Consider the following 24,813-nt stretch of genomic DNA (forward strand, 5'->3'; position numbering starts at 1 on the left):
CCGCAATTACTGAGACCACACTCTAGAGCCTGGGAGCCACAGCGACTGAGCCTGTGTGCTGAAACTTACTGAAGCCCACGTGGCCTAGAGCCCATGCTTGGCAACAAGAGAGCCGCTGCCATGAGAAGCCCACCTACCACAACAGAGAGGAGCCTCCCGCTCACTGCACTTAGAGAAAGCCCTCGTGCAACAAGGAAGACCCGGCACAATCCAAAGCAAACAAATAAATTTAAAGAAACAATTTTTATTGAAAAGCCCCTCCTTTCCCCCTTGATCATCAGATGTCTTGTCACCTGACCGAGTTCTCTGATACACGTCCCTTGGTTGCTCAGCTGCTGTTTGTTAAGTGCCAGGTGTTGAGAACCATCCAGGTGCCAGGCCAGAAGGCAGAGCGGGGCAGCAGCTACAGGCCACAGGGAGCGCTGGACCCCAGTGGGAGGCGCAGTTGGTGGAGGGTGACATGCTCTCGCCTCTCACTGGAACCCTGCTGGCGTCAGCGACCTCCAGGGGCCTCTGCAAGTCCACTTCACTGACAAGTAGCCTGCGGCAGCCTGCCTCCAAGATGGCACCTCCGGCTGCTGGCAACACCTGTGCAGCCCCCTCCCACACTGAAAGGCACTGCCTTGTGTCACCAGTGGGATATCACAGAGGTGGGGGTGCAGGACTTCTGAGGTTGGTGGAAAGGCTGTTGCGGGAAGGGGATCGCCCACTATGGGGGTCGCTATGTTGGGAGGACCCTTGAACATGGTGACAAGCTGAGGCCCCCAGCCAACAAGAACATGTACTTAGTCACTCAGTCGTGCCTGACCCTCTGCGACCCCATGAACTGTAGCCCGCCAGGCTCCTCTGTCCATGGGGATTCTCCAGGCAAGAAGACTTGAGTGGGTTGCCACACCCTTCTCCAGGTGATCTTCCCAACCCAGGGATCGAACTGGGGTCTCCTGCACTGTGGGCAGATTCTTCACCAGCTGAGCTACCAGGGAGGCCCGAAGCCAGCACCAATTGCCAAACACACTTGGAGCCACCTTGCAAGCAAGTCCTCCAGCCCCAGCTGAGCTTTCAGGTGACGTAGTCCTGGCCAACACCTTGCCTGCAACCCTGTGAGAAACCTTGGACCAGAACGACCCGGCTAAGCTCCTTCTGAACTCACGAACCTCAGAAACTGGGTGAGATGATGTCTACTGCTGGTTTAAGCCATTCAGTGTAGGAGTCGCTTACAACACAGCTATGGATAATACATAACCTTGCCTCTTCCTAGTGATGATTTTATGACCCAAGAGTGGTTTGCAAGTCATAGTCTGCAAAGTGCTGGTGGAAAGCTTTGCCTCTGGACCTTCCCTGCTTCATGACACAGCCTGTCTAGTTATTTAACACCTGGAGCAAGAGGAGAGAAAGCTCCAGAGGGAGGTGGTAGAGGGCACAGACTCTGACGCCAGATGGTATTTGAGCCCCAGCTCTGCCAGGCATCAGCCTGCAACCTGGGCAGGTCTCACTGACCATCTGTGCCTCAGTTTCACTAACTGTAAAATGGGAATGACAATAGTATTTAGCAGCAGGGTTATTGTGAGGGTCACAATGTGTGTGTAAGGTTTTTATAACCGTGGCTGGAGCACAGTAGGAGCTGTAAGAGTCAGCTTCTGACTTGTGGCAGATGGTGTTCTGAGGCTAGGGATACATCAGGGCACAAAATAATCAGAAATTTACCCTCGCTGGGCTTGTATTCCAGTGAGGGAGACGTAAGCAAGGTAAGTCGGTAATTTACCATGTCAGTGGGCTTCCCCGGTGGCTCAGATGGTAAAGAATCTACCTGCAGTGCAAGAGACCTGGGTCAGTCCCTGAGTTGGGAAGATGCCCTGGAGAATGGCATGGCAGCCCACTCTAGTATTCTTACCTGAAGAACTCCATGGGCAGAGGAGCCTGGTGGGCTGGTCCACGGGGTCAGACACGACTGAAGTGACTTCGCACTAATGACAGATGAGGTTACAGAGAGATTTCTTGAGCCTCCCTGTTTGTCCAGGTGATCATCCTGGTCCTGTACAAACCTCCAACTGCTGCTGGTATTCTGGGACAAGGAGCTGGGTGGCATGGCCAGGTCTGCCCATGGATCACTGGTGACGAGCCAATCCAGGGCACTGAATGTCTGGAAACGAATGTCATCCCCTCCTGGCCCCCCAGTCACTGCGGTCTCACCCCCATGGGGTGAGAACGGCCTGCTCCTTCTAGAAAAGAAGCATGTGGTGTGAACTTACGTCTTGATTTTGTAGATTCTACTCAGCTCAGCCTCTCACCCAGAGAAGCTGGCTGTGCCACTGCTTGGCCGGGCAACAACACCCACATCCAGACAAGGGAGTTCCAAGACCTAGAGGAATACCTTCCTGGAGTAACTCTTCTCAGAAACAGTAGTGAAACCGAGCCCATCGCCGTGGGCGGTGTGTCTCTGGTGTGGGAACCACCCTTTCCCCCACTGCCCACACCAGCCTCACCACGCACAGGGGTGGCACTCCAGGCTCCTCGTTCCTTGCCACAGAGGGCTGCTGGGTTTCATCCATATGCAGAAGACGTGAGCAAAGGCAGACAGACCTGCCCTGTTGCACAAGGTGCCCGGCTTTACTGTGCTGGCTTAGCGTGCTGGACAAAATAGATCAAACTGCAGCCCAGCTCTAAGATGCCGACACAGACAGACAAGACTTGGCCAAGTGACACACAGGCCGATCTCAGGCTTGAACCTAGAGCTCTCCTGGGAAATCCATCTCAGAAGGCTTCTCACACAAGGCGAAAGAATCATCACCCTCATTCTTCACACAAGGACACACAGAGGGAGGTCGCCCGCTGGCGTTCCCACAGTTGTTGAACGGGGAAGACAGGATCTGGCTCACAGACACCACCCTCCAGCCTCCTTAAAGTGACTTCGCCCGAGGTCTGGGAGGAAACGGCGGGGTCCACTGTACTCAGGGCCATCCCAGCAGGGGCCCAGTGCTCTGCTGGTCCTCGAGTGCCTCGTGTGGCTGGTGAGATGCCCAGGACCCCCTTTGACCCTTGAGAGCCAGTGGGCAGGGGTGCAGCAGCAGCACAGGAAAACCATGGCTCTGAGTTGGCCCAGCCTCTTGATGAGGGTGGAAGAGGAGAGTGGAAAAGCTGGCTTAAAAGTCAACACTCAAAAAAACCAAGATCGTGGCATCCGCTCCCATCACTTCAGGGCAAATAGATGGGGAAGCAATAGAAACAGTGGCAGATTTCATTTTCTTGGGCTCCAAAATCACTGCAGATGGCGGCAGAAGGCATGACGTTGACCAACCTGCTGCTGCTGCTAAGTCCCTTCAGTCGTGTCCGACTCTGTGGGCCCCATAGACAGCAGCCCACCAGGCTCCGCCGTGCCTGGGATTCTCCAGGCAAGAACACTGGAGTGGGCGGCCATAACCTAGACAGTGATTAAAAAGCAGAGACGCCACTTTGGCAAAAAAGGTCCGTATAGTCAAAGCTATGGTTTTTCCAGTAGTCGTGTACGGATGTGGGAGTTGGACAGCTCACATAATGACGGCTGGGCACTGATGAATTGATGCTTTTGAACTGCAGTGTTGGAGAAGACTCTTGAGAGTCCCTTGGACAGCAAAGAGATCAAACCGGTCAATTCTAAAAGAAATCAGCCCTAAATATTCATTGGAAGGACTGATGCTGAAGCTGAAGCTGCAATCCTTCGGCCACCAGATGTGAAGAGCCAACTCACTGGAAAAGGCCCTGATGCCGAAAAAGACTGAGCAGGAAAGGCGCACAGCAGAGGATGAGATGGTTGGGTGGCACTACTGAGTCAACGGACATGAGTTTGAGCAAACTCCAGGACATAGTGAAGGACAAGGAAGCCTGGCATGCTGCAGTCCATGGGGTCAGAGTCAGACACAAGTTAGCAACTGAACCACAGTGAAGTCAGGCCAGGTGGGAAATAAGCTCTGATCCTGGCTATTCCAGAGTCTGCCTGGCTTTGCTTAACCGATTCTAACTTGAGCAGGGGACACGTTGTCCTGCACCTGCCCTCCCTGCTCAGAACGTGGGGCTCCCAGCTCAGCCCGGTCCTCGGTTCATCCAGGCGTGAAGCAAGCCTAGCACCGCCTTTCTGGTTTCTCCATTCTCTTGCTGGGGGCAGGCGGTCCAAATGGAGTTTCTCCCTTTGGCAAACGAAATGGATTTTCACACCCCGCACAAGAGCAGCCCCAGCAGAGGGCCGACGGTGGCGGAAGTGGGGGTCCCGCCCCGTGAATCCCACGATGGGTACCCACAGCTATGAGGCAGACCCCAGCATCTGATCCAATGTTCCCTGAGCATCCCTTCTCCACACCAAAACCTGAGCCCTTGTCTACGGCCAGGTACCAGTGGGAGACAAACCACACGGAAGTCTGAACAGGGGAGGTTTAAAATGGGTACTTCTCCTTTATCGTGCTTTGCAGATGTGGCGCTTTTATAGAAATCGAAGATGGCTGGCAACCCTGCGTCCAGCAACCCTCCTGGGGACATTCCCCCAATAGCTTCTGCTCACTCTGTGCCTCTGCCACATTTTGGCAAAAGGCCGTACTTCAAAACTTTGCTCACATTTGTTAACAGCGATCTGTGGTCAGTGACCTTTGATAAGACTATGGTTATCATTTCGGCGTTTTTCAGCAATAAAGCATTTTTTTAATCAAGGTACATACACTGTCCTTTAGGACAATGCTATTTCATGCTTAAAAGAGTACAGAGTCGTGTCAACATGAATTTTATATGCACCGCAAAGCCAAAAAACTCGCGTGACTTGCTTTACTGTGACACAGGAAGTCCTCTGCATAGGAACCTTTAAGTTGCGGACTTTCAAAGATGCCAACGAGTGCTCTGGCAGCATGAGGCGTGGCTCTGCAGCTGGCCCTCCACCTGCTGCCGCTGGCATCGTTCAGCTCCGCCATCGCCCACCTCCTCCCTCTCCTCCAGCCCATAAGCGTTCTCGCCTGTTCATTCGATGCCAGCCCCTGTATGGTGCTGCACCACTCTACTTCTCAAGCTATGTCCTGTGAGATTAGAAATGTTTTATCTGTAGGAAAAGTGCTATAAGACTATAATCGAACAGTACTAAACAGCCAATGGTGCCACTGGGTACCTACACTAACTCTGTTGGACTTAACGAACAAATTGGACTTTGCAAACGCTTTCTCAGAGGAGAGCTTGTTCGTATGGCAGGGACTTACTGTGTTTGCTCTACCGGGGTGGTCAGGAACTGAACTCACGATATCTCCCAAGTACACCTGAATAAAGGATTATTAACTCTATCAGGCCAGTAACATCTAAAAGTCAAGAATCCCTGTGGGTTGAGGAGCCGGCCATGGTAAAAAAGGGGTCCCCTCCCGAGGCTGGGGTTCAGGTCTCCTAGGAGACCCCCTTGATGGTGGCCAAGGTCTCTGGGTCATCTGAGCAGAGTCTCTAAAGAACCAGAACCAGAAGCTGGCCCTTCAGTGTGCAGCGTCCCTCAGCGCCCTCTACAGAAAAAGGTGTTAACACAGCGCGGGTGCAAAGGAGAAAATATGAAGGACACAGCTCACCACCGCCAAGCAGGCGACGTAGGCAGCACCTGGAGTTGAAGGCGGTGCAGCAACAACCCGCGGAGCTGGCGGGCCCCACTGCTACTGTGTTTAGCAAGAGCTGAGGGCAGGGCTGGCCGGGGGGCTGGAGGATGCCCCATGTGATGTCAGACACCCACTGTCTGGCCGCAGAGAGATGAGTCATCCGCGGGCAGACCAGGTCATCCTCTTGCCCTGGGAACCTGCACACAGAAGTTGGTGGTTTCTGCTGGTGAGAAGGCAGCTGGTGTGAGCCCTGGGGATTGTGCTCGGGGCAAGAGCTCCATTCAACAGGTGAGCAGAGGCTCCTAGAGGGCGGGGCTGGGACCCGCACTCTTCACCGCCCCGCGGGGGCGCCTCCTGGCACAGGCCCCCTCTAGAAGATGCCAGGGAGCAGGCGGTAGGGCACGGCAGCCGTGTAGCGCTCCCAGTCACGGCCGTACTTGTTGGCACAGCGGTGCTCGTCCCGCAGGCAGCGGTGGGTCAGCAGGATGGCCATGAAGATAATGTAGAAATAGGGCAGGAGGTGGCCGCCGCCGCAGGCCAGGCAGTACGCCAGGCTGCCCATAAGGTCGCCCGTGTAGTTGAAGTGACGGGCCACACCCCAGAAGCCCGAGACCAGCAGCTTGCTGTGGTGTTTCTGCCCGTCGGCCGACGTGTAGGAGCACTCGATGGCCTTGGGCTTCCTGCCCCAGATCAGGCAGCGCCCGTCCGTGCGGCGGAAGAGGTCCTTCTGGTGGTTGGTCACCCGGAAGATGTAGTAGCCGAGCAGGCCCAGCAGCAGGACGCCCAGCGCGTAGGAGCTGGGCAGCTGCACGGGGTGGTACACCAGGTACAGGCCCTGCGGGGCGAGGCGAGAGGTCAGGGGCGGCCTTGTCCGGGCGGCGGGCGGACCACAGGCCCAGGAGCACAGCCCGGCTTCACACCCCAGCTGTGCCCCTGACCAGCTGCCCACCCGGCCCTGCCTGGGTTTCCTTTCCTGTGAACAGAAGCACCCGCCTCGGAGGGGATCAAACAAGTAAATGTGCAAATGACGCACGTTCCACCCCTGGGTCGGGAAGATCCCCTGGAGGAGGGCATGGCAACCCACTCCAGTGTTCTTGCCTGGAGAATCCCACAGACAGAGGCTGGCAGGGTAGTCCATGGGGTCGCAAAGAGTCGGACACAACGGAAGCGACTTAGCGTGCGCACGCGTGGCTAGTTGTCTGCCTCTCTACCTACACACACATCACATACAGTATGAATGTGAAATACACAGGATAACGGGACTTCCGATTATGGCTCAGACGGTGAAGCATCTGCCTGCAATGAAAGCGACCCACGTTCAGTCCCTGGGTCGGGAGTTCTTGCCTGGAGAATCCCTAGGACAGAGGAGCCTGGTGGACTACAGTCTATGGGGTCACAAAGAGACATAACTGAAGTGACTTAGCAGGCACGCAACAGCCTCAGAACCACCCACCCTCCTCCCCAAGGTGGCTCCTGTGGCACAGAGGACACGGCGGGCACCGGGGCAGAGCTGCCCAGCCCAGCTCGAGTCACCAGCCTAGCCCTAAACAAGGTGAGTCTGCCCTGATTTTCCAGAGACTCAAGGCCCCATCCCCTGGCTGGTGGCCCAACAGAGGTGCAAAGCCAGGTCCCTCCGGCTCCCCAGGCAGGTTTCTACACTCAACTCTTGGGATGCATGCGAGGGAACCTCTCCTGGAGCCTGTGGTCCCGGCCGGCCTCCACCCTCCTCTCCCCTGGAACGCTCCCCTCTTCCAGGCCTCCCGCCTGGCACTGGACGCTTCAGAGCGCAGCCTCTAGTCTGGCAGGGTTCTTACCCCCAGACTCTCTCATTCTGCTCTTGGTCTGGCTGTGGCTGCCCCAAGACGCTCTGGCTGATCCCCACGCCCAGGCTGCAGGCGCATCCTTGGCCCTCTCTCAGCTGTCAGCACCCCGCTTCCTGTCAAGCACCCCCTCCCCACCCTGGGATGCCTGCATCAGGACCTTTCCCTGCCCAGCCACGAGCTCCGAGAGGGCAGGGCCCCCCAGCACGTCCTCCACTCATGTGTGTGAACATTCAGAGCCTTTAATGGAAAAAATGATGAGAGCAGGCCTCTTATCCTTCCAGCGTTAAGATCTGAATAAATATGAATATCAATAGCCACCTTCTTCCACCCTGATCTTACACCCACCCTGATCTTTCTTTAGACCCACAGTCTACTCTGAATCATCCTCTTCTCTGAGTCTTAGGGGCTGAGCTGTGTCCCCCACATTCATATGTGGCAGTGCTGAGCCCAGGACCTCAGCAGGTGGCTGTATTTAGAGACGGGCCTTTGAAGAGGTGATTACGGTAAAATGAGGTCACGAGGGTGGGCCCTAGACCCACAGGACTGTGGTCCTTATAAGAAGGGGAGGTCAGGACACAGATACACACAGGGACGACCCTGTGAGGACACGGGGAGGAGACGGCCGTCTGCACGCCCAGGAGAGAGGCCTCAGGAGGACCAGCCCCGCGCACACCCGGGCCTGCGAGTCCACCCTCCAGGAATCCCAGTGAATCCTGTTCCTGAAGACAGTGAATCCTGCTGATCAAGTCGCCCGGTCTGAGATACTTTTTACAGCAATCTGTGCTGACTCATACACTAAGCCTTCTCTTACCAGCCTCCTTTCCCCAGGTTCTGGTGCCCGCCCCCACCTGAAAAATCTAGACACTTGGGCAAGGACAAGGCTTGGCACGTGCCAGCTTGTCTGCTCTGAGGGCAGCACTGGGCATGCCTGGGGACCTGGCCACTGAAGGTCCTGCTGGGGGGTGGGGGGGGGCAAACATCACAGGGGCTCCCTGGCCCACTCCTCACCTGCAGCGTGTACAGGTATGGCAGCCAGACGCAGTCCCCCCAGCCCAGGTACCACCCGAAGTGGTCGTGGCAGATGTCAATGGTTTTCAGGTACCAGGTTTCGTTCCAGAAGAAGTCCAGCACGTAGATGGCCTGCAGCACAGGAACGGCCGTATACTGACCACAGGCGCGGACAGGGGAACCACACTCCAGGACGGGACGGGGTCCCTGGGTGTCCCTGAGCTCCCCTGGTGACAGGCCCCGTGGGGCAGCTGCTGCACTTCCTGCCGGGCCTGGGCCATCGGGGATAAGTGGGGGAGGGAGTCCCTGTCGGCAGTCTGAGATGACACGTGGCCCAGATGAGGGGCACCCAGCAACGTCCTGGACGCCGATGCCCAAGGCCATGGAGCTGGGAGCAGAGAGATGGCTCTGGGAGTGGGGGATTGGGACGGGCCTTCCACAGCCATCAGAGCTGTGTTGCCAGGACCACTGACACGCCTGAGTGGCAAACTGGAGTTCGCCATGGGTCACACGAGTCCCCAGGGCCAGTGAAGTGCCCGACAGGTGAGGACACGACTCCCCCGCCTCCCACTCTGCAGCCAGCCTCCCAGACACGTGTGAAGGGTGCCGACCCCCTTCTACAGTCTTTCAAGAGACTTCCCTGGGGGCTCAGACGGTAAAGAAGCTGCCTGCAGTGCAGAAGACCAGGGTTCATTCAATCCCTGGGTTGGGAAGAGCCTCTGGAGGAGGACATGGCTACCCACTCTGGTATTCTTGCCTGGAGAAGTCCATGGACAGAGGACCCTGGGGGGCTATACAGTCCACGGGGTCTCAAAGAGTCAGACATGATTCAGCGACTAATATTTCTTACTGTCTTTTGAAATCAATCTGGCTTTCGGGTTTCCCCAGCACCCAGTCGGTGTCAGAGCTCGCAACCCCCAACCCACGCCCCAGACAGGCTACCTGCAGGACGTTGACCAGGACCATGGAGTTGGTCACGTGGCCGTAGAGCTCCTGCTGCTTGGCTGCAAAGGACAGGTTGATGAGGGTCCAGGCGACGATCCCGGGGCGTCCATTGAAGAAGAGCTTGAAGTCAAACCACTTCCCAATTCGGGGGTTAAACTCAACGCCCATCATGTAGTTGTAAAAGAAATTGCCTGTGAATTTGCTTGAAGACACAAACGACAGATGCATGCTGTCAGCGAGTGCCTCTCACAAGCAGCCTCCTTGGCTGGCACGGACACAGGTGCCCAGCCCAGCCTGGGTACTGCAGGCCCAAGAGAGAAGACCCAGGGGAGGCCTGCCGCGAGCTGCAAGGGCCCAGCACGCAGAGACCGCATGCGCCTCCAGCCCCTCCCGGATAGCCGTGATACGTCACTCGGCATTCAGCCCCGGCCTTGAGCTGAGATGGTCGCTCTGTCCTAATGAAGGTGGGGAGACTCTACCTGGGCAGGTGCCCAGGATCCTCCTCCCACCTCCAGCTTCCCTGGAGGCAAGCTGCCTAACTGGCTCGACTGGACAGAGATTTTCTTCTCAAGGACTCATAGAGCATTCAGGCCTCCGTGGGCAAGTAATGTTATAAACGATAACAGCGCCAGCCTCAGAGCCAGGTGCCCGGCTCCAGGGCCCACACCCATGGCTTGCTGGGCACATTTTAACTGTTTTGTTGCCCCCATCACCTGACCATAGGCGTGACAGAATCAGCCAGGATAACCCAGCTGGGGACTCGCGCTACCACCTGCTGCCCATACACAGGGATTTCTGTGTTGGCTAGGGAAACACACTTTCATGTCCATTTCCCTCAACTAGGATAAATAGAAAGAAGCAAAATATACAAAGTCTACAACAGGGGGTGTGATTATAAAGCAGAGAAAATGATTTCCATGAGGCACAGAAGACCAGCCTCGTTACTCGATCATCACGCAAGCTCAAAGTGCCATACTCCAAACACGCTCCCTAAGAGCCTAGGGCTAACAGTTACAGCAAGCACACTTTGCTTTCATCTGGAACCAAAACTAAAATGCAGTCAGAACCAGCATCTTGCTCACACCTAAAGCCCCACTGCCTACACCTGTCCACAGGAGGGGCCCGACAAACATCTCTCGATGAATGTGTCCACGGAAGGAGGCGGGGAGGGAGCAATGGGAGGGTAAGTAGATGCATGGATAGACCATGGATGGGTGGATGGATGGCTGGCTGGCTGGGGACATGGGTGAACGGATGGATACAGGGAGACGGGGAGGGAGGGACGGGGGATGTGGGATAGATGGGTAGATGGACGGTGGCTGGATGCGTGGATGAATGGATGGATGCGCTGGATGGGTAGATGGATGGGTGGGTGGATGGGTAGATGGGATGAATGGAGGGGCGGATGGGTGGATGGATGGGTGAATGAGTGGATGTGCTGGATGGACGGATGGATAAATGGATGGATGGGTGGCAGATGAATGGATAAAGAATTGGATATATGGATGTATGAAGAGATGGGTAGTTGGAGGGTTGCTAACTATCTCCCTCAACACTCCATGAGAATGGACACTGATCAGTAGGGCTCTCCCTGGGAAGCTATTGCATTAAAGCCACCGAGATAACAAGACTTCTTACTAAGACTGCTTCAGGCTGCACTGACGTCTCACAGAAAGAGGGAACGGGCTGCCCCTGCCTGCAAGAAGGAGTTGCCCCTCCCGCCCTCCTTCTTCCCTATGGCCCTGCTGGAGATAACTCAGCCACTGAAGATAGACTTGGCCACCTTCAACTGCATCCTCCCCAAGTAGGAAAAGCTACCCATTCAATACGGATGCTCCTCAGAGTCCACCATGGTCCCTTGAGCTCCTCCTCAAGGATGCTCAGTCCTCAGACCTTTGCAACATCCTAGCCCGACGTACTAGAAAAAGGCGCTGACCCGCCACCTAGGGCTCAGGCGGCCGCTGAGGACGTACCATTCCCGGGCGTCGGTGGGGAAGAGGTAGCCCTTGACCATGGCAAAGGTGGAAACGGTGTAGCCCAGGATGTTGGCACACCAGAGCAGTGGGATCCAGTTGTCGAAGATGATGGTGGGGGAGAACCAGGAGAAGAGGTGGGCGTTGGCAAACCACAGGAGGTGCGTGAGGAGCCACGCCTGCAGGCCATTGATCTCGTACTTGTTGACAGCTCCTGCAAAGGGAAGACGTGAGAGCGGGGCCGTTTGCCCACTATGACTGCCCCTGGCTCCCTTCTGGGGTCCCCAGCCCCCAGCCCTCAGAGCCAGTCAGCGGCTCCTGCCACTCAGGCCCTCGGGGTCAACACGCCAGCAGGACACCTCACACTGTGAGCTGAGGACTAACCGCTCACGCTGGCTGAATCCCTAAGAGGGGGAGAGCGGGCGCAGGACATCTATAACCGGCCCGAGGCTGAGTCACCAGCCTGCAGTTTGCTGGAAGCTGGAGCCACAGAAGGGACGAGGGTCCCCTATGGCACCTGGTGGGGCTGGGGGTCGGGGGAGGGTAGCCAAGAGCTCTCTGTGGGTTGGGCTGGGGTCTCAGTGACTGCAGGGAATGAATGGACCAGGCGGCCCTAAGGCCCTGTGAGTCAAAGCTTGGGCCCCCGCGATGCCCCTGGGGGAATCCAAGTGTCCCCGCTGGGGAGAGGCTCTGTAAGCCCAACCACACAACCAGCAGAGAGGGGGTGCTATTTCATTCCCAGATTGGGAATGTGATTTCTGACCTCACTTTTGGCGGCCGTCCCTGGAAGCTGTGTGAGTATGAGTGTTGGTGGGGTGGGGCGGGGGGTCAGGCCCTGTAGGAGGAACAGGCAGGGAAAGGCGGCATGTGGGCGAGCGGGGGCGGACCCCAGGTTACCTGCGGGAGTCACGGCGCCCTCCTGAACACCCCCCACGTAGCCCGGCAGAAACTTGTGGCAGAAGTCAGGAAGCAGCATGTACAGGAGCACCTGAAACGCAGAGATGTTCCAGCCGGTTTCCCCGCGGGCCGCGGGGCCTGGCTGTGCCTCGACACGGCCGTGCTTTGTCACTTGAGACGATGAATGGGCAGGCACCGCACGAACGGGAGAAACCACGATCGTGGCTGGTTACTTCTTCCAGAAGAGCTTACGGCTCCGGGAACACTGACCGCAGGCTGACTGCGGGCTTTGAGGGGAGCCTTGAACAGGACACTCGTCACCATCACTCAGAACACCCACGCCGTCTCCCCACAGGGCTCAGCCACTCCCTTTGGGAGAGCCCACTAGCTTACATTCCATACAGTTCGCCCTTGAAAAGTATTCACTGAGTGTTCAGCGTATTCCCAAGCTTGTGCCACCATCCCCAGTGGCTAATTCCAGAACATTCTTATCACCCTGAAAAGGAGCCCCCCCCCCTCCCGGCAGGCCCTCCCAGCAGCCCCTCCCCGCCAGCCTCTGACAACCAGCAATGGACTTTCTATCTCTGCAGACCTGCCTGTCCTGGACTTTGCATACAGACAGACAGGACACGCCCCTTTGTAGCCAACCTCTCTCACTGAACATCAGGTTCTCAAGGCCCCCGGGTTGCAGCCTATGTCAGACCCTCACTCCTTTCCACGAGAACAACAGAGCCCTGTGTGGCTGGATCACACTACGCGTGTGTCCACGTCTGCCGATACACACATGGGCTGTTTCTGCCTTTAGGCTACTGTGACTCTCACGGCTCCAAATCACCTTTTACTCAAAAGGACCAAGAGGCCTGAAATGAGAGGGAAGCTGAAGCCCAAAAGCTGGGATCATGGGGAGAAACAGCTAGCAGAGGTTAGAGCCTTCGTCCAGGGCAGGAAACCCTGGCGGGTAGGGGTCGGGGGCAGGGGCCATCTCCCTGCACCATTTCCCAGGATAATGATAACATTATTATTAATATTCAGATATTAAACACTGTCTGTTCAGATATTAAATACTATCTGTTCACCGAGTTCATGGTGCAGACAGCCTTCTGATGAACTCATTCTGGTTGGGAAGCTAGTGAGGTCACAGCAGAGCCAAGGCCCACCCCACCCACCTCCACTGGCCAGGCCTGTGTGACCATCTCTGGGGACATGGCCTTGGCTTTGCCAAGACCTAGAGTAGCTCTTAGGAGCTGGGCAACCCTAGGACACGCTTCCCATCAGGCACAGGGCTTCCTGGGAGGGAGCCACGCCCTCACGCCCTCCCAGGGAGCGTTGCTCCCTGCTCAGCACGGAGGCTCAATGGAAGGCGAGCCGGACACCGAGATGCCACCAGGTGGCCTTGGACCTGAAGACAAAGCTAAGTCCATCAGGCAGCAGGTGAGGCCAGGCTGGGTCCCACGAATAAGGACGTCCGTGTGAGCCAGACACCATCCCCGACCAGGGGCCAGGCCCTCCCTGAGGAGGGGAGCCTCTGCTGCAGGGGCCGGGAGGGCTCACCTGGAGCGTGACCCACGCTGCGTAGATCTGGGCCGCCTTTGTGGTCACGGGAGGCGTCTTGGCCCAGATGTCGGCGAGCCGAGCCCGGCCGGTGGCGAGGTCCACCACGGGCGCCGTCAGGGAGCAGCTGTACTGGTCGCAGGCCATGACGAAGTAGTACACGATGAAGGGCGCAAACAGCAGCAGGAAGACGACGCTCGCCAGGGAGAACCAGTCCACCTCCCTGCGGGGCCGACGGGCGGCAGCCGGTCACGGGCGGTGCGGCCCGGCCCCCGACCTCACACGCGGGACGTCGAGCCCCACGGGCCCACCAGCCCGCGCCTCCCAAGAGAAGGCTGTCGGCTCGCAGGGCCAAAGCCCCCACTGCCTAGGCAAGGCACCCCACTCGCATGATCCGCTTTGAGCAGTCTGAAGGCCGACGAGCCCGTGGATACCCCAGAAAGGCCAGGGCCCAGGACACAGCACAGAAGGCCTTCCGCACCCCACGGGTCCAGAGGCTTCCTGTTCTGGGCCATCTGGGACCTCACCAAGTCCCCATCACTCTGTGGCCTGAGATCCATGACCCCGTGTCTTACACACTGAGGGCAAAACCAGGCCGCCCACTGCCCCTGACATCAGCTTTCATGGTAGATTCTTCTCTGGGTTCCTAACTTCCTAAGTTGGCAGACTGCTACCAAAAACAGTCCTACTGATAAAAAAGAATCGTTTAAACAGGTTCCTGAAATCCCAAAGGCTGGCAACCTCTCGCCGAGAGCCCACTTTACTCTCCAGCTGGAAAGACGGATGAGATGCTTACCAGGCTCGGCCCCACTGCCCTTGGGCTGCAGCCTTGCCGTTGGTGAGGCCGTTGGCACTCTTGGTTTTAGGGGCGCTGGGCTGGGACTTGGCAGCCATTGGGCCCTGAGGGAAGGAGACACCACGCTGAGATCATCCCCTGAGAAACAGACGCTGCAACTCCCTGCCATCATTCACAGGCCCCCACGGGGCTGGACTCCTTCATTCTCTGACTCTCCACCTCGTCCTGGATGGGCGATTCCAGGCAGGGACTCCCACTCCCGGAGCCTGCAATAGCCTCCCGCCCGGCCCTACTTCTGCTCTCATCTCAGTTCACTTTCCAACAACAGCAGAACATCCTTCTTATTACAGAAGCCCAAACACCTGTGGCTCAGAGACCCCCCCACTGCATGCTCCTGCCCCCACCTCCCCGGCACGCTCCCATCACACCCTCTGCTGCAGGCACACAGAGGTCTCTATCCCTCCATGAACGTGATTTATCTTATTCATGATACCTGCTACTTCTCTGCTTAGAACACACTTTACAGGTCTCCTTATTTGGGTTTCAGAAAATGCTCCCTCCTTGGTACGACTTTCTATTTTTCCTGGAGTTAATGGTTGCCTCACTTTTTCCATTCACTAAGACTTCTATGCATCTAGCACTATTTTTTTTTTCTGAATGCTCTAATGAGCTGTCATACACATTAATAACTTCTCTACATATTCCAGCACAGTTTATCAGTTCCATTTCTCCATCCCACCCATAGCCGTTCATCTTGTACGAAGAGACAAGCCAACCCGTGGTCGTAATATGAGGGAACTAGGGACACCCCCACTTTCAGAATGAATTCACAATGGAGACGTTTCAGAATATCAGGCATGAAAAAACAAAAAAGATGATCTTCGATGCTTTCCGAAAAAAATCCAGGATTAAGAATCATGCTAGTAGCAAGCTGGTTCTAGGAGACAAGATGGAAAACTTTAAAAATCCTGAGGGAAATGTAAGCTGCTAAAGACAGACCAGTGAAAGCAGAAGAGGAGATCCCAAGATAACAGCTGGGCAGTGAACCAGACAGTAACCAGCCCACTGTGGCGCAAGATGAATGGCTCTGGGCCAGGGGCGGGGGGGAGCCGGGAATGAGAACAACACATTTTGTTGTGTTGCAGAGTATACAAAAATTACTGATGACTATGATGGCTCTGTTACAACATGCAGGAAAAACAGTTAGTGACAGGTACATGGAAACCTTAGCATGTGGAAAAAGGGAGGCAACCATTCATTCCAAATAAATAAATAAATAAAAAGCCATATAAGGGGAAAAACACCAAACCATAATTACAGTACATTACGTGGCTTAACAGTAAATAATAATTTTGCCAGACAGGAAAAAAAAAAAAAAAATGTAAAGTTGAGGGTGTTAAAAGGAAATCATTTGGAAATAAGCAGGTAAAAAACAACACAAAAGTAGCTTAGAGAATGAAAAAGTACTTGCTTCTGGGAAGCGGGGCTCTAAGATGGCGTGGGGAACTGTTTATTTTTTATATATAAGTCTTTTAATGCTGGTTTCATTTTAAATGTGAAGATGAATCACTTTAATACAACTGTACATTCACTTAAAATTTCTCAATGATGAAAGCTGCAGGACATCACTTTATTCTCACAGGTTAGTTTATGGAGCATTCATGATGTACTCGGCAGATGAAAGAGTTCTTTATGGACAGAGAGCCACTCATCTTTCAGCCCAAAACACAGACTACTGAGCCTGGCACGTGGCAGTTGCTCTGATCTAACATGCTGGAAAACTGCAAAAGGGCCAGAAAAGTACAGGCCAAGAGCTAACGTTGGACACAAAAGCATATTTTCTAAGGATTAAAACAAGCTCACATAATTATTTTGTGCTTATAATGGCCTTCATCCACCTCTCTGTCAGCGTGTGTGAGCTGCTCAGGCATGTCTGACTTTCTGCCACCCCATGGACCGTAGCCTGCCAGGCTCCTCTGTCCATGGGATTTCCCAGGCAAGAATACCGGAGTGGACAGCCATTCCCTTTGCCAAGGGATCAACCTGACCCAGGGGTCAAACCCGGGTCTCCTGTGTCTCCTGCCCAGTAAATGGATTCTTTACCGCCTGAACCACCAGGGAAGCCCCAGAAGGGAACGCTGTGGCTGCGTGGGCCAGGAGATGCACGTGTCCCTCCCACTCGGCAGGTGAGAATTCTACCACTGAACCATTCGTGCACCTCTCTGTCATAAGCATTGAATTTTTAATAAATGTGGAAGGGACACCCTTAGCAGTAGATAGCTGAAAACAGGGGAGAGGGTGGTGTCCAGGAAGTAACTTAACTTTTTTTCCTAAGAATCAGGCAGGAGTGGACAGTGAGCGCTGACGGACCAGCTGCGTTTGAAAGCAAGCAGCAGCTCTGAGAGGTGCTTACCTCCAACCTCTTTGCAAGCGGCTCGACTGCAGAATGCAGGTTTTCCTTCTTGAACTGCTCCCTTTCAACTCTCTAGACTCCTATGCTCCACAGGCCTGCGAGATCCTTTTCAACCCGCTGAACAGAGCCCTGCAGGGCACACAAAGTGATGAAAAGACTCAGGGAGATAAGGACCAAAAATGATAATTTTCTCAAGTCCCACCTGGTAACCAAGCGAAAGGTGCGGCTCAGTGCCCAGGGTTTGAAAGTGCAAGAGGGCCCTTGTGTGGGGATCTCCACGATAAGGTAATCTTATCTCGTAGCTTATCTGCCTGGCACGAGATGTCTGCCAAAGAGGAAGCACTTATAAACAACAGGTAGAGCTGGACGAGGAGTGCTTCCTGGAGGAGTTGCCCCAGAGACGAGCCTTAACATGGTGGACTGTTGAACAGCCCAAGCTGGCTTCTTTGCAGACTCATACTGGGCAGTGCACATGACCTGGATCAAGTCCCACCCTGCCCGCTCCACCCCTACACCCACCCCTGCCCCAAAGCATGCATCTTCTCCCTAGGCATTCCCAGAACCAGCGAGTGCCGTGAATACAGGGCATCACAGACAGTGATCTGGGCTTGGAGCCTGGTTCTCTGCAGACTTACTGGACCCAGTGACCTTCCTGAGTGTCTTGGGGCTTCAAAGCCCCCATACACACCCAGGGAGGAGCCAAGGAAGTGCATGGGGCTTTTCGGCACCCTGGTCAGCTCCCTGGGCTGCTCTTTGAGTTCCACAGGCGACCCCATGGACTGCTGTCCACCGGGCTTCCCTGTCCTTCACCATCTCCCAGAGTTTATTCAAACTCATGTCCATCGAATCAATGATGCCATCCAATCATCTCATCTTCTGTCACCCTCTTTCCTTTTGCCCTCAATCTTTCCCAGCATCAGGATCTTTTCCAATGAGTCGGCTCTTGGCATTGGGTAGCCAAAGCACTGGAGCTTCAACTTCAGTGTCAGTCCTTCCAATGAATATTCAGGGTTGATTTCCTTTAGCATTGAGTGATTTGATCTCCTTGGAGTCCAAGGGACTCTCAAGAGTCTTCTCCAGCATCACAGTTCAAAAGCATCAATTCTTTGGTGCTCAGCCTTCTTTATGGTCCAACCCTCACATCCATGCGTGACTAGTGTTTCCACTGCTGCCCTGCAAATAGGTTCATGGAGGTGGGAGGTGGCAGACATATGCATGCCTTTGGCTGATTCATATTGATGAGTGGCAGAAATCAACACTACTGTAAAGCTCTTATCTTCCGTTTAAAAATAGACAAATATTTTTTAAAAGCGTGAGCCCATGAAACTCTAGACACTTCACTCTCATGCCCTGGTAAAGGCAGGGCTCCAGGCCCACACGCATCCTCTTTCCACCCACACAGTGTGGCTGAATGGATGCAGGCAGGCAAGTACCCACAGGACCTGTGAGTAATAAACCTTGTTCCTCAACCTTCCGTAATGGCTTTTGCTGATGGTGTCCTGCAATCATAAGAACCACAAGGGCCGGTCTGGCCACTTCGTGGTCCCCGTGGGAGCAGGGTCTATGGGGCTTCTCACAGTTAAGCAGGCCAGGTGAGTGCCTTCAGCGTTCCTAGCTGAGAACACCACCATCAACAGCCCAGGACCCGTGCAACAGATGACTTAAGTCCTGTGGCAGCCCTTTTGGCATCTTGAGGATTTGGTGTTTGGAGAAGCATCAGAGGTGCAGAAGCACGGCAGAGATGGGATGGCACGGTGATGCCCAGGAGGCCCGGATGCCACTGGCAAGGCTGCGAGCTCCCTGCAGGATCAGGTCTGCTGCCAACACATCACCACTTGGAACCCAAAGTGGGTGACCGTGAGCTGCTCCTTCTGCTCACTAGCCTCAGTTTCCTCATCTACAAAGTAACCCACCCTGTGGGGTAAACGAAGTCCCGGGGCCAGGTGCTCAGAGCCCCTCCCAAGCCCCTGGAGTTCTTCCCAGAGAGGCAGCCACTGCCAAGACCGCCGTCAGCACCACCCAGGCCTCAGGAAGGTGGGCTCATGCAGGGTGTCAGGGTGAAGCTCAGCCTGGCAGAGGTCTAAGGCGGATGCCCCTGCAATGCCCGACACTGAAGCATCCTGCTGCCTTCCACGCAACTCATCTTTTCTCAGTGCAGAGGCTGAAAACAATAGTCTTTGGGGAATTCCCTGGCCGTCCGGTGGTTAGGACTCTGCACTTTCACTGCTGAGGGCTTGGGTTCAGTCCCCGATTAGGGGACTAAGATCCCAAGAGCAGTGCAGTCCAAACCAAACCAAACCATCCTTTGCCCTCTTTCAGTGTTCCTGTGGGTTGGGGACTTGGGGAGGCTGGCTAGGTTAGCTCCAGCCTGGGATGTGATGGTGTGGGTGAGCCTGGGTTTCCTCCCAGCATGGAGGCCTCAGGGTGGAGGGAGGAGGTGCCCAAGCTGCCTCTTCTTCCTGGGAAGGCATGTGACATCACTCCCAGAGCGTTCTGTTGGCTACACTGGGTCAGAAGCCCACGACCTTTCCAGGGGAGGGGAAGCAGGCTCTGATTCTTGATGGGGGAGCAGCAAGGTATTAGGGCAGCACGAGATACTGTCGGGGCCGCCCCTGGGTGACACAGGCAGTCACAGGGCCACAGAGCAGCTACCAAGCTGCCAGCACCTGCGAACCACAGAATTCCCAGCCCACTCTGGAGACTGCCGTCGTCGGGCCCAGTTTTACAGATGGGGAAGCTGAGGCAAGGAAAGTGGAGAACGTAGCCGGCACAGAGCCACAGGGACGGAGCTGGGTCTGTGGGCACGCCACCTCCTGTGGCACACTTGGGAGGCTGAGGAGTACAATTCAGAGTAGTGGGCTTCCCTGGAGGTCCAGGGGCTAAGAGTCAGCCTCGCAACGCAGGGGACACCAGTTTGCTTCCTGGTCCCACATGCCACAGAGGAACACAGGCCCTGCACCACCGCTGCTGAAGCCACGCTCCGCAATGAGGAGCCCCCGACACAAGACACTTACGCACCACAGCAAAGCGCACCCCCGCTTGCCACAAGTCGAGAACGAAGACCCAGCACAGCCCAAACAAAAATAATAATAATAAAACATTCCGAGCAGTGATGATAACAGTCAGTCTCTGTGAGTGCTGGGCTAGGTACTATCCTAACATACGCAGAGAAGCAGCTGGAGCATTATTGGAACAGCAGAGGTTCTGGTTTAGAAATGCGTCTAAAGAGTAGGGGACACATAAAAGGACAGACATGCCCTAACTCGTACTTAAAGGAATGACAGAATTCAGGCCCAGTGAGGGCTGGCAGCTGCTCTTCAACTGGAGGACAGTTCCAGAGGCCGGGTAGACCTCCGGGTTGGCTCAGTTGCTACCTGTCGGAATTTATCCTGGGACATAAACAGATGGCTGTGTGAAAAGGCAGATGCAAGCACTTCCATTCTGGAGCACTTGCAACACATTGGAGCTGATAACATGACTATTAATAGGAGATGAGAAAAACAATGACGCCCTGGTACAGTGGAATACCCAGCAGCTATTACAAAGAATGAGGTTAACATGGAAGAAGGTTCCCTGGTAGGTACCAGCACAAGGGCAAGCTGTAAGACAGTCTATCACTAAAAAGCTATTCAAAAAGTCACTCTGATCCAGTGGCTAAGACTCTGTACTCCCAAAGCAGGGGGCCCAGGTCCAACCCCTGGTCAGGGAACTAGATCCTACCTGCCGCTACTAACACCTGGTGCAGGCAAATTAAATTTTTTTTTTTTTTTAAGCCATACACCAAATCCTCAACAGTGTGGGCCTTCCGCTTGGGTTCCCCCAGCCCCTTTTCCTAATTTTTCTAGCAGACATGTACTTGTATTATAAAATAATTTAACAACAATAAAAAGAGCTGTTGAAATAGCTCTTGGGAGTCCTTCAATCCACAGTTCTGAGAACATCTGTGGCTCTCTCCAGGGGCAGGGAGGTCATTGGTCCTCAAGGCAGGGGGTGGTGATGTGCGCAGTGATACTTGAGTTTATCTGCAGCTTTTTTACGTCCTCCCACCCACTTTGGGTGGAGTGGTCATCTTCTCACCTGCACGAGCCTCCGTTGCCAAATGCAGAGATGGCTCTTGGCCCTTCCCAGAGCTTGGCCCTGGAGAGCTCTGGCCCGGCTGCCGTGGAGAGGGTTGAGGTCCTGGTTGGGGCAGAGCAACTCACACCTGGGGCCCTTCTGGGGCCTCCAGAAATAGGCAAGAGCCCTGGAAGGAAATTCCAGAAACACCAAGTCCTAATTCTAACTCTCTAATTCTAAAGGGTAAACTGCAGCTTTGACTGCAGACGCAAGGGTTTCTGTTTTTCAAAAGTTAGCAACACACATGCTCCCTATAACACAATCACGTTTAGAAGTCAAACATCCTAGTCCGGGGCTTCCCTGGTGGCTCAGTGGTGAAAACACAAAGTCTGCCAGCCATGGCGGGAGATGCGGGTTCAGTCCCTGATCCAGGACGATCCCGCATGCCTCGGAGCAACTAAGCCTGTGTCAGGATGTTGATGGTGCGCATCTGCTGAGCCCAAGCACCCTCGAGCCGGTGCTCCACAACACGAGAAGCTGCCGCAAGGAGTAGACTGCACACTGCAACTAGAGGGCAGCCCCCGCTCGCGGCCACCAGAGAGAGCCCTCAAAGCCGCAAAGACCCAGCAGAGCCAGAAAGAAAGAAAGAAAATTATTTCTTAAAAGTGCAAATCCCCTCAGTCCAGCCCCAGGAGTCCCTGAACTTGGCTGCTTATTCTCCAGACTGTCACCCAGCTACCTGTCACTAGATACGCACCCACCCTCCCTCCTCTTTTCCCCCCAGATTAGTTTACCTCCAGATTCTTTGGCAACTTCACTTCTTGGCTTTTTCTAATCTTAGTCTTAATCTACTTTCTTAATCTGCTACATTAATCCGTACCTTTTTTTTTTAAGCAGTAAGTATACAGAAGGATTTTTATGAGGATTATTGTAAGAAGTAACTGCATGTTTGTTTCTGGGTTTTCGCCTGGTTGTGGAGAGTGTCCTGCAGGTAGGGTAACTCCACCCCCTCAGGCCTGTTCCTGCCGGTCTTCCTGGGGGCCTTCAAGGTAGCTGGGATTGTTCACCTGCCCACCCACCCCCTTCCCCCCCAGTAAATGCAGGCATTGCCCTGAGGACTCCTCTCTCCAAACCAGTCTGTTGCCAGTATCTCTGGGTTTGAACCCTGGCTATGTCGCTAAGTACACGACTCTCCACATGTCACTGCACCTCTGGGGAGCCTCAGTCTTCTCATCTGTAAGATGGGGCGATGTCTAGAACGCAGTGTTTTGAGAATTTAGGTCAGAGCACCCAGCATAGCGCTGGACATTCAGGAAACCCCACTTTGGATAAACTCGATCTCCTCATTTGCAGTTTTCCTCCCTCCTTTCTCTTGTCTGAAACCTCCCTAGGGCAACTCCTACCCTTCTTTTCCATAAAATCATAAAATGTCCAAGAAAGAGGCACTGCTACGCCATCAGTTAAGTTAGTGGGGAGCGCTGGAAGAGGAGGCGGGCGCCACTGGTCTTTTGTGAGTAACTTCCTGCACTGCCGGCCGGGGCCCACCCCTACCCTCAGCCCCCCTGCAATTAGTCTATTCCTAGAAGCAATTCAGAGTCCGCTGCTCCGGGCTCCCACTTCTCAGTGAGCAGACAGATGCCCCATGTTTCCTCAGCAGAAAACTGCATCCACTCGTGCGGGGCACCTGAGGAAGGAAGCGCCCCCCCCCCCCACCCCCGGCCCAAAAGGCACTCACCTGGCTCCGCCCCGTCTCGGTTCGCTCAGGGAGCTCCCGACCACCGCCAGGGGACCAGCATCCCCAAAGCAGTCCACCCAGCATCCACCCAGCAGTCTTCGGGTGGCCAACCCGGGCCCCCAGACCTCCAGACTTTGCTCGCCCGCACGCACGCGCCCCCTGCCCAGGCGTCTGCCCCTACGCGGAGCACCCGCCGCCCTCCACGCCCAGCCCACCCCCGGCCTGCGCGCGCGCCCGGATCTGTCCAGCTGCCCCCTGCGCGCACCCACCTGCGCGCAGCCCACACCAGCGCGGCGGGCCTGCTCACCTGCGCACCCGGCTCCGCGCCAGCTCTGACCCGCGCGGTCTGACCGATCGCCGCCCCGTCCCCGCGATGAGGTGTAGCGACAGGCGGCCAATCGCAGACGGGCCCCGTGCGACCCGGCGCCCCTCGGGCCCGGCGATTGGCCGCGGCGCCTCGCCCCACCCCGTGGGCTGACTCCGGGCCACCGCGCGCTCCACTCGGCAGCCGCGGGGCGCGAGACTGACAGCGGAGGACCTGCCCAGCGCGCCGCCAGCCGGCGGGGGCGGACCCAGGGGCCCCGGGAGCGCACCCAGGGGCCCCGGGAGCGCGGCCCAGGCTTGGGGGCGCGGCCCCAGCCGCGGTGGTGGACCGGCCGCTGAGCTCCCCAGCCTGTTTCCTCTTCTGCCGATGGGGCTTCAAAGGCGCTCAGCGCACACTGAGCCAACCGTGTACAGACTGCCGGGTCCACATCAACCCACGAAACAGACAAGATCGCTGTCCTTGGGGTGCACGTGCGGGTGGCGGTGCCGGGGAAGCGGGATCGGTACCCAAACCGTCAGTGAGGAATATGGTGAAAACCGGCGTGGAGGAGGCAGAAGCAGGACCGCACAGGCTGCAGTTTTATTCGGGGTATCAGGGAGAGCTCTCGGCTGGAAGGCCGTCACGGGTGAGGGCTCGCCTGGAAGGCGGCCAGAGATGGCGTTCAGGGTACCTATCAGCTGTGCAGTGCCGCGAGGACAGGAAGTAGCAGAGTTGGCCAGAGGGAGAATTTGAATGGGGGATGGGGGCGGGCGGCGAACTGCAGGCTCACCAAAACAACCCTTCTGTGGCCTATTAAACCAGGCTTTCTACCTCTGCTTTAACCATTCAAAACAAAGAAGGCCGTTTAAAAAAAATCGAAACGGGGGACCTATGGTTCAGGCATTTGAGATGGATCTGATTGACCACTGTGGACAGGGTTTCATGCATGTTCCTGCGTCACTGAGAATTTGAGTTTTCTGAACTTTATCACCCTCAAGGACCACCGGCCAGTCTCAGAACAGCAATCTGCTGGCCGCCAGTAGCAACCTTCAAAGACTCAAGGTCTCCTCTTGTCATTAGGCAACCATTTTGAACTCCAGGCATACTTACCTCTTGCCAACTGCGATTACAATTCTTGACAAACAGCTTTCATCATTTGGTGGGGTTTTGCCTTCTTAAGCATCCCCCACTTGGCAGTTTTAATTGCTTCTCGAATCAGAGTTTCCTAGGCTATAATCCTCAGTTTGGCTCAAATAAAACTCTTCTATTCCTATTATAGATTGGTTTATTATTTCTGTTAACAGCAGGAACAGCCAACCCTCTCTCATATACCCCTGCCTCCCTCAATCATGGTACACAGGCTACTTTTGCAAGGGCATGACCTTGACCTGGGTGTGGAGCCCAGGCAGTGTCTGGTGGTGAGGGGTGGCTCCACTTGCAACATCTGGCATCAGCCTTTCTGCCGGAGGGCTCTGCACGGGCGTTCCCGTGCACCTCATGGAAACGTTTGTTCCCTCTGCAGTTTTTTATTTTGAAGATGTCAAACACGCAAACCAGTTGAATAAATAGTAAAGTGAACACCCACATACCTAGATTCAGCAGCTGTCAACAGCTTGCCACATTTAATTCCTCTCTGCCTTCCTGTAGCTGTGTGTATTTTTCCTGAAACACTAATTAGCTATAGGTGACACCTCCTTCCTGAATATTTCAGTATCCATCTCCTAATAACA

At 55.3% G+C, this 24,813-nt stretch overlaps 1 protein-coding gene across 3 annotated transcripts; it reads right to left on the reverse strand.

The window, feature by feature from the left end:
* Positions 1–224: 224 nt before the first annotated feature.
* On the reverse strand, positions 225–23,131 carry DHCR7 (7-dehydrocholesterol reductase). Of its 3 annotated transcripts, none has more exons than XM_027959487.3 (9): positions 23,087–23,131; positions 16,989–17,117; positions 14,576–14,679; positions 13,780–14,002; positions 12,229–12,319; positions 11,332–11,545; positions 9,356–9,560; positions 8,414–8,545; positions 225–6,417 (listed from the first exon to the last, which is right to left on the reverse strand). In XM_027959487.3, the coding sequence occupies exons 3-9, from the start codon at positions 14,671–14,673 to the stop codon at positions 5,953–5,955; spliced, it is 1,428 nt and encodes a 475-aa protein (XP_027815288.2). In that variant the 5' UTR covers positions 14,674–14,679; positions 16,989–17,117; positions 23,087–23,131; the 3' UTR covers positions 225–5,952. The 3 variants fall into 3 exon arrangements, with proteins under 3 accessions (XP_027815288.2, XP_027815289.2, XP_027815290.2); XM_027959488.3 differs by having other exon boundaries at positions 23,049–23,131; XM_027959489.3 differs by having other exon boundaries at positions 22,780–23,131.
* Positions 23,132–24,813: the final 1,682 nt, after the last annotated feature.

The sequence above is a fragment of the Ovis aries genome, chromosome 21, assembly GCF_016772045.2.
Source record: "Ovis aries strain OAR_USU_Benz2616 breed Rambouillet chromosome 21, ARS-UI_Ramb_v3.0, whole genome shotgun sequence".
NCBI lineage: Eukaryota > Metazoa > Chordata > Mammalia > Artiodactyla > Bovidae > Ovis > Ovis aries.

What these genes read in the sequence shown, in the direction of transcription:
- DHCR7 (XM_027959487.3), bottom strand. Translation starts at nt 14,673, where the DNA reads ATGGCTGCCAAGTCCCAGCCCAGCGCCCCTAAAACCAAGAGTGCCAAC. An exon ending in CCCACCGACGCCCGGGAATG is followed by an intron (nt 9,561 to 11,331) that starts GTACGTCCTCAG and finishes TGTGTCTTCAAG; the next exon opens with CAAATTCACAGGCAATTTCT. An exon ending in TCCTGGTCAACGTCCTGCAG is followed by an intron (nt 8,546 to 9,355) that starts GTAGCCTGTCTG and finishes CCTGTGCTGCAG; the next exon opens with GCCATCTACGTGCTGGACTT.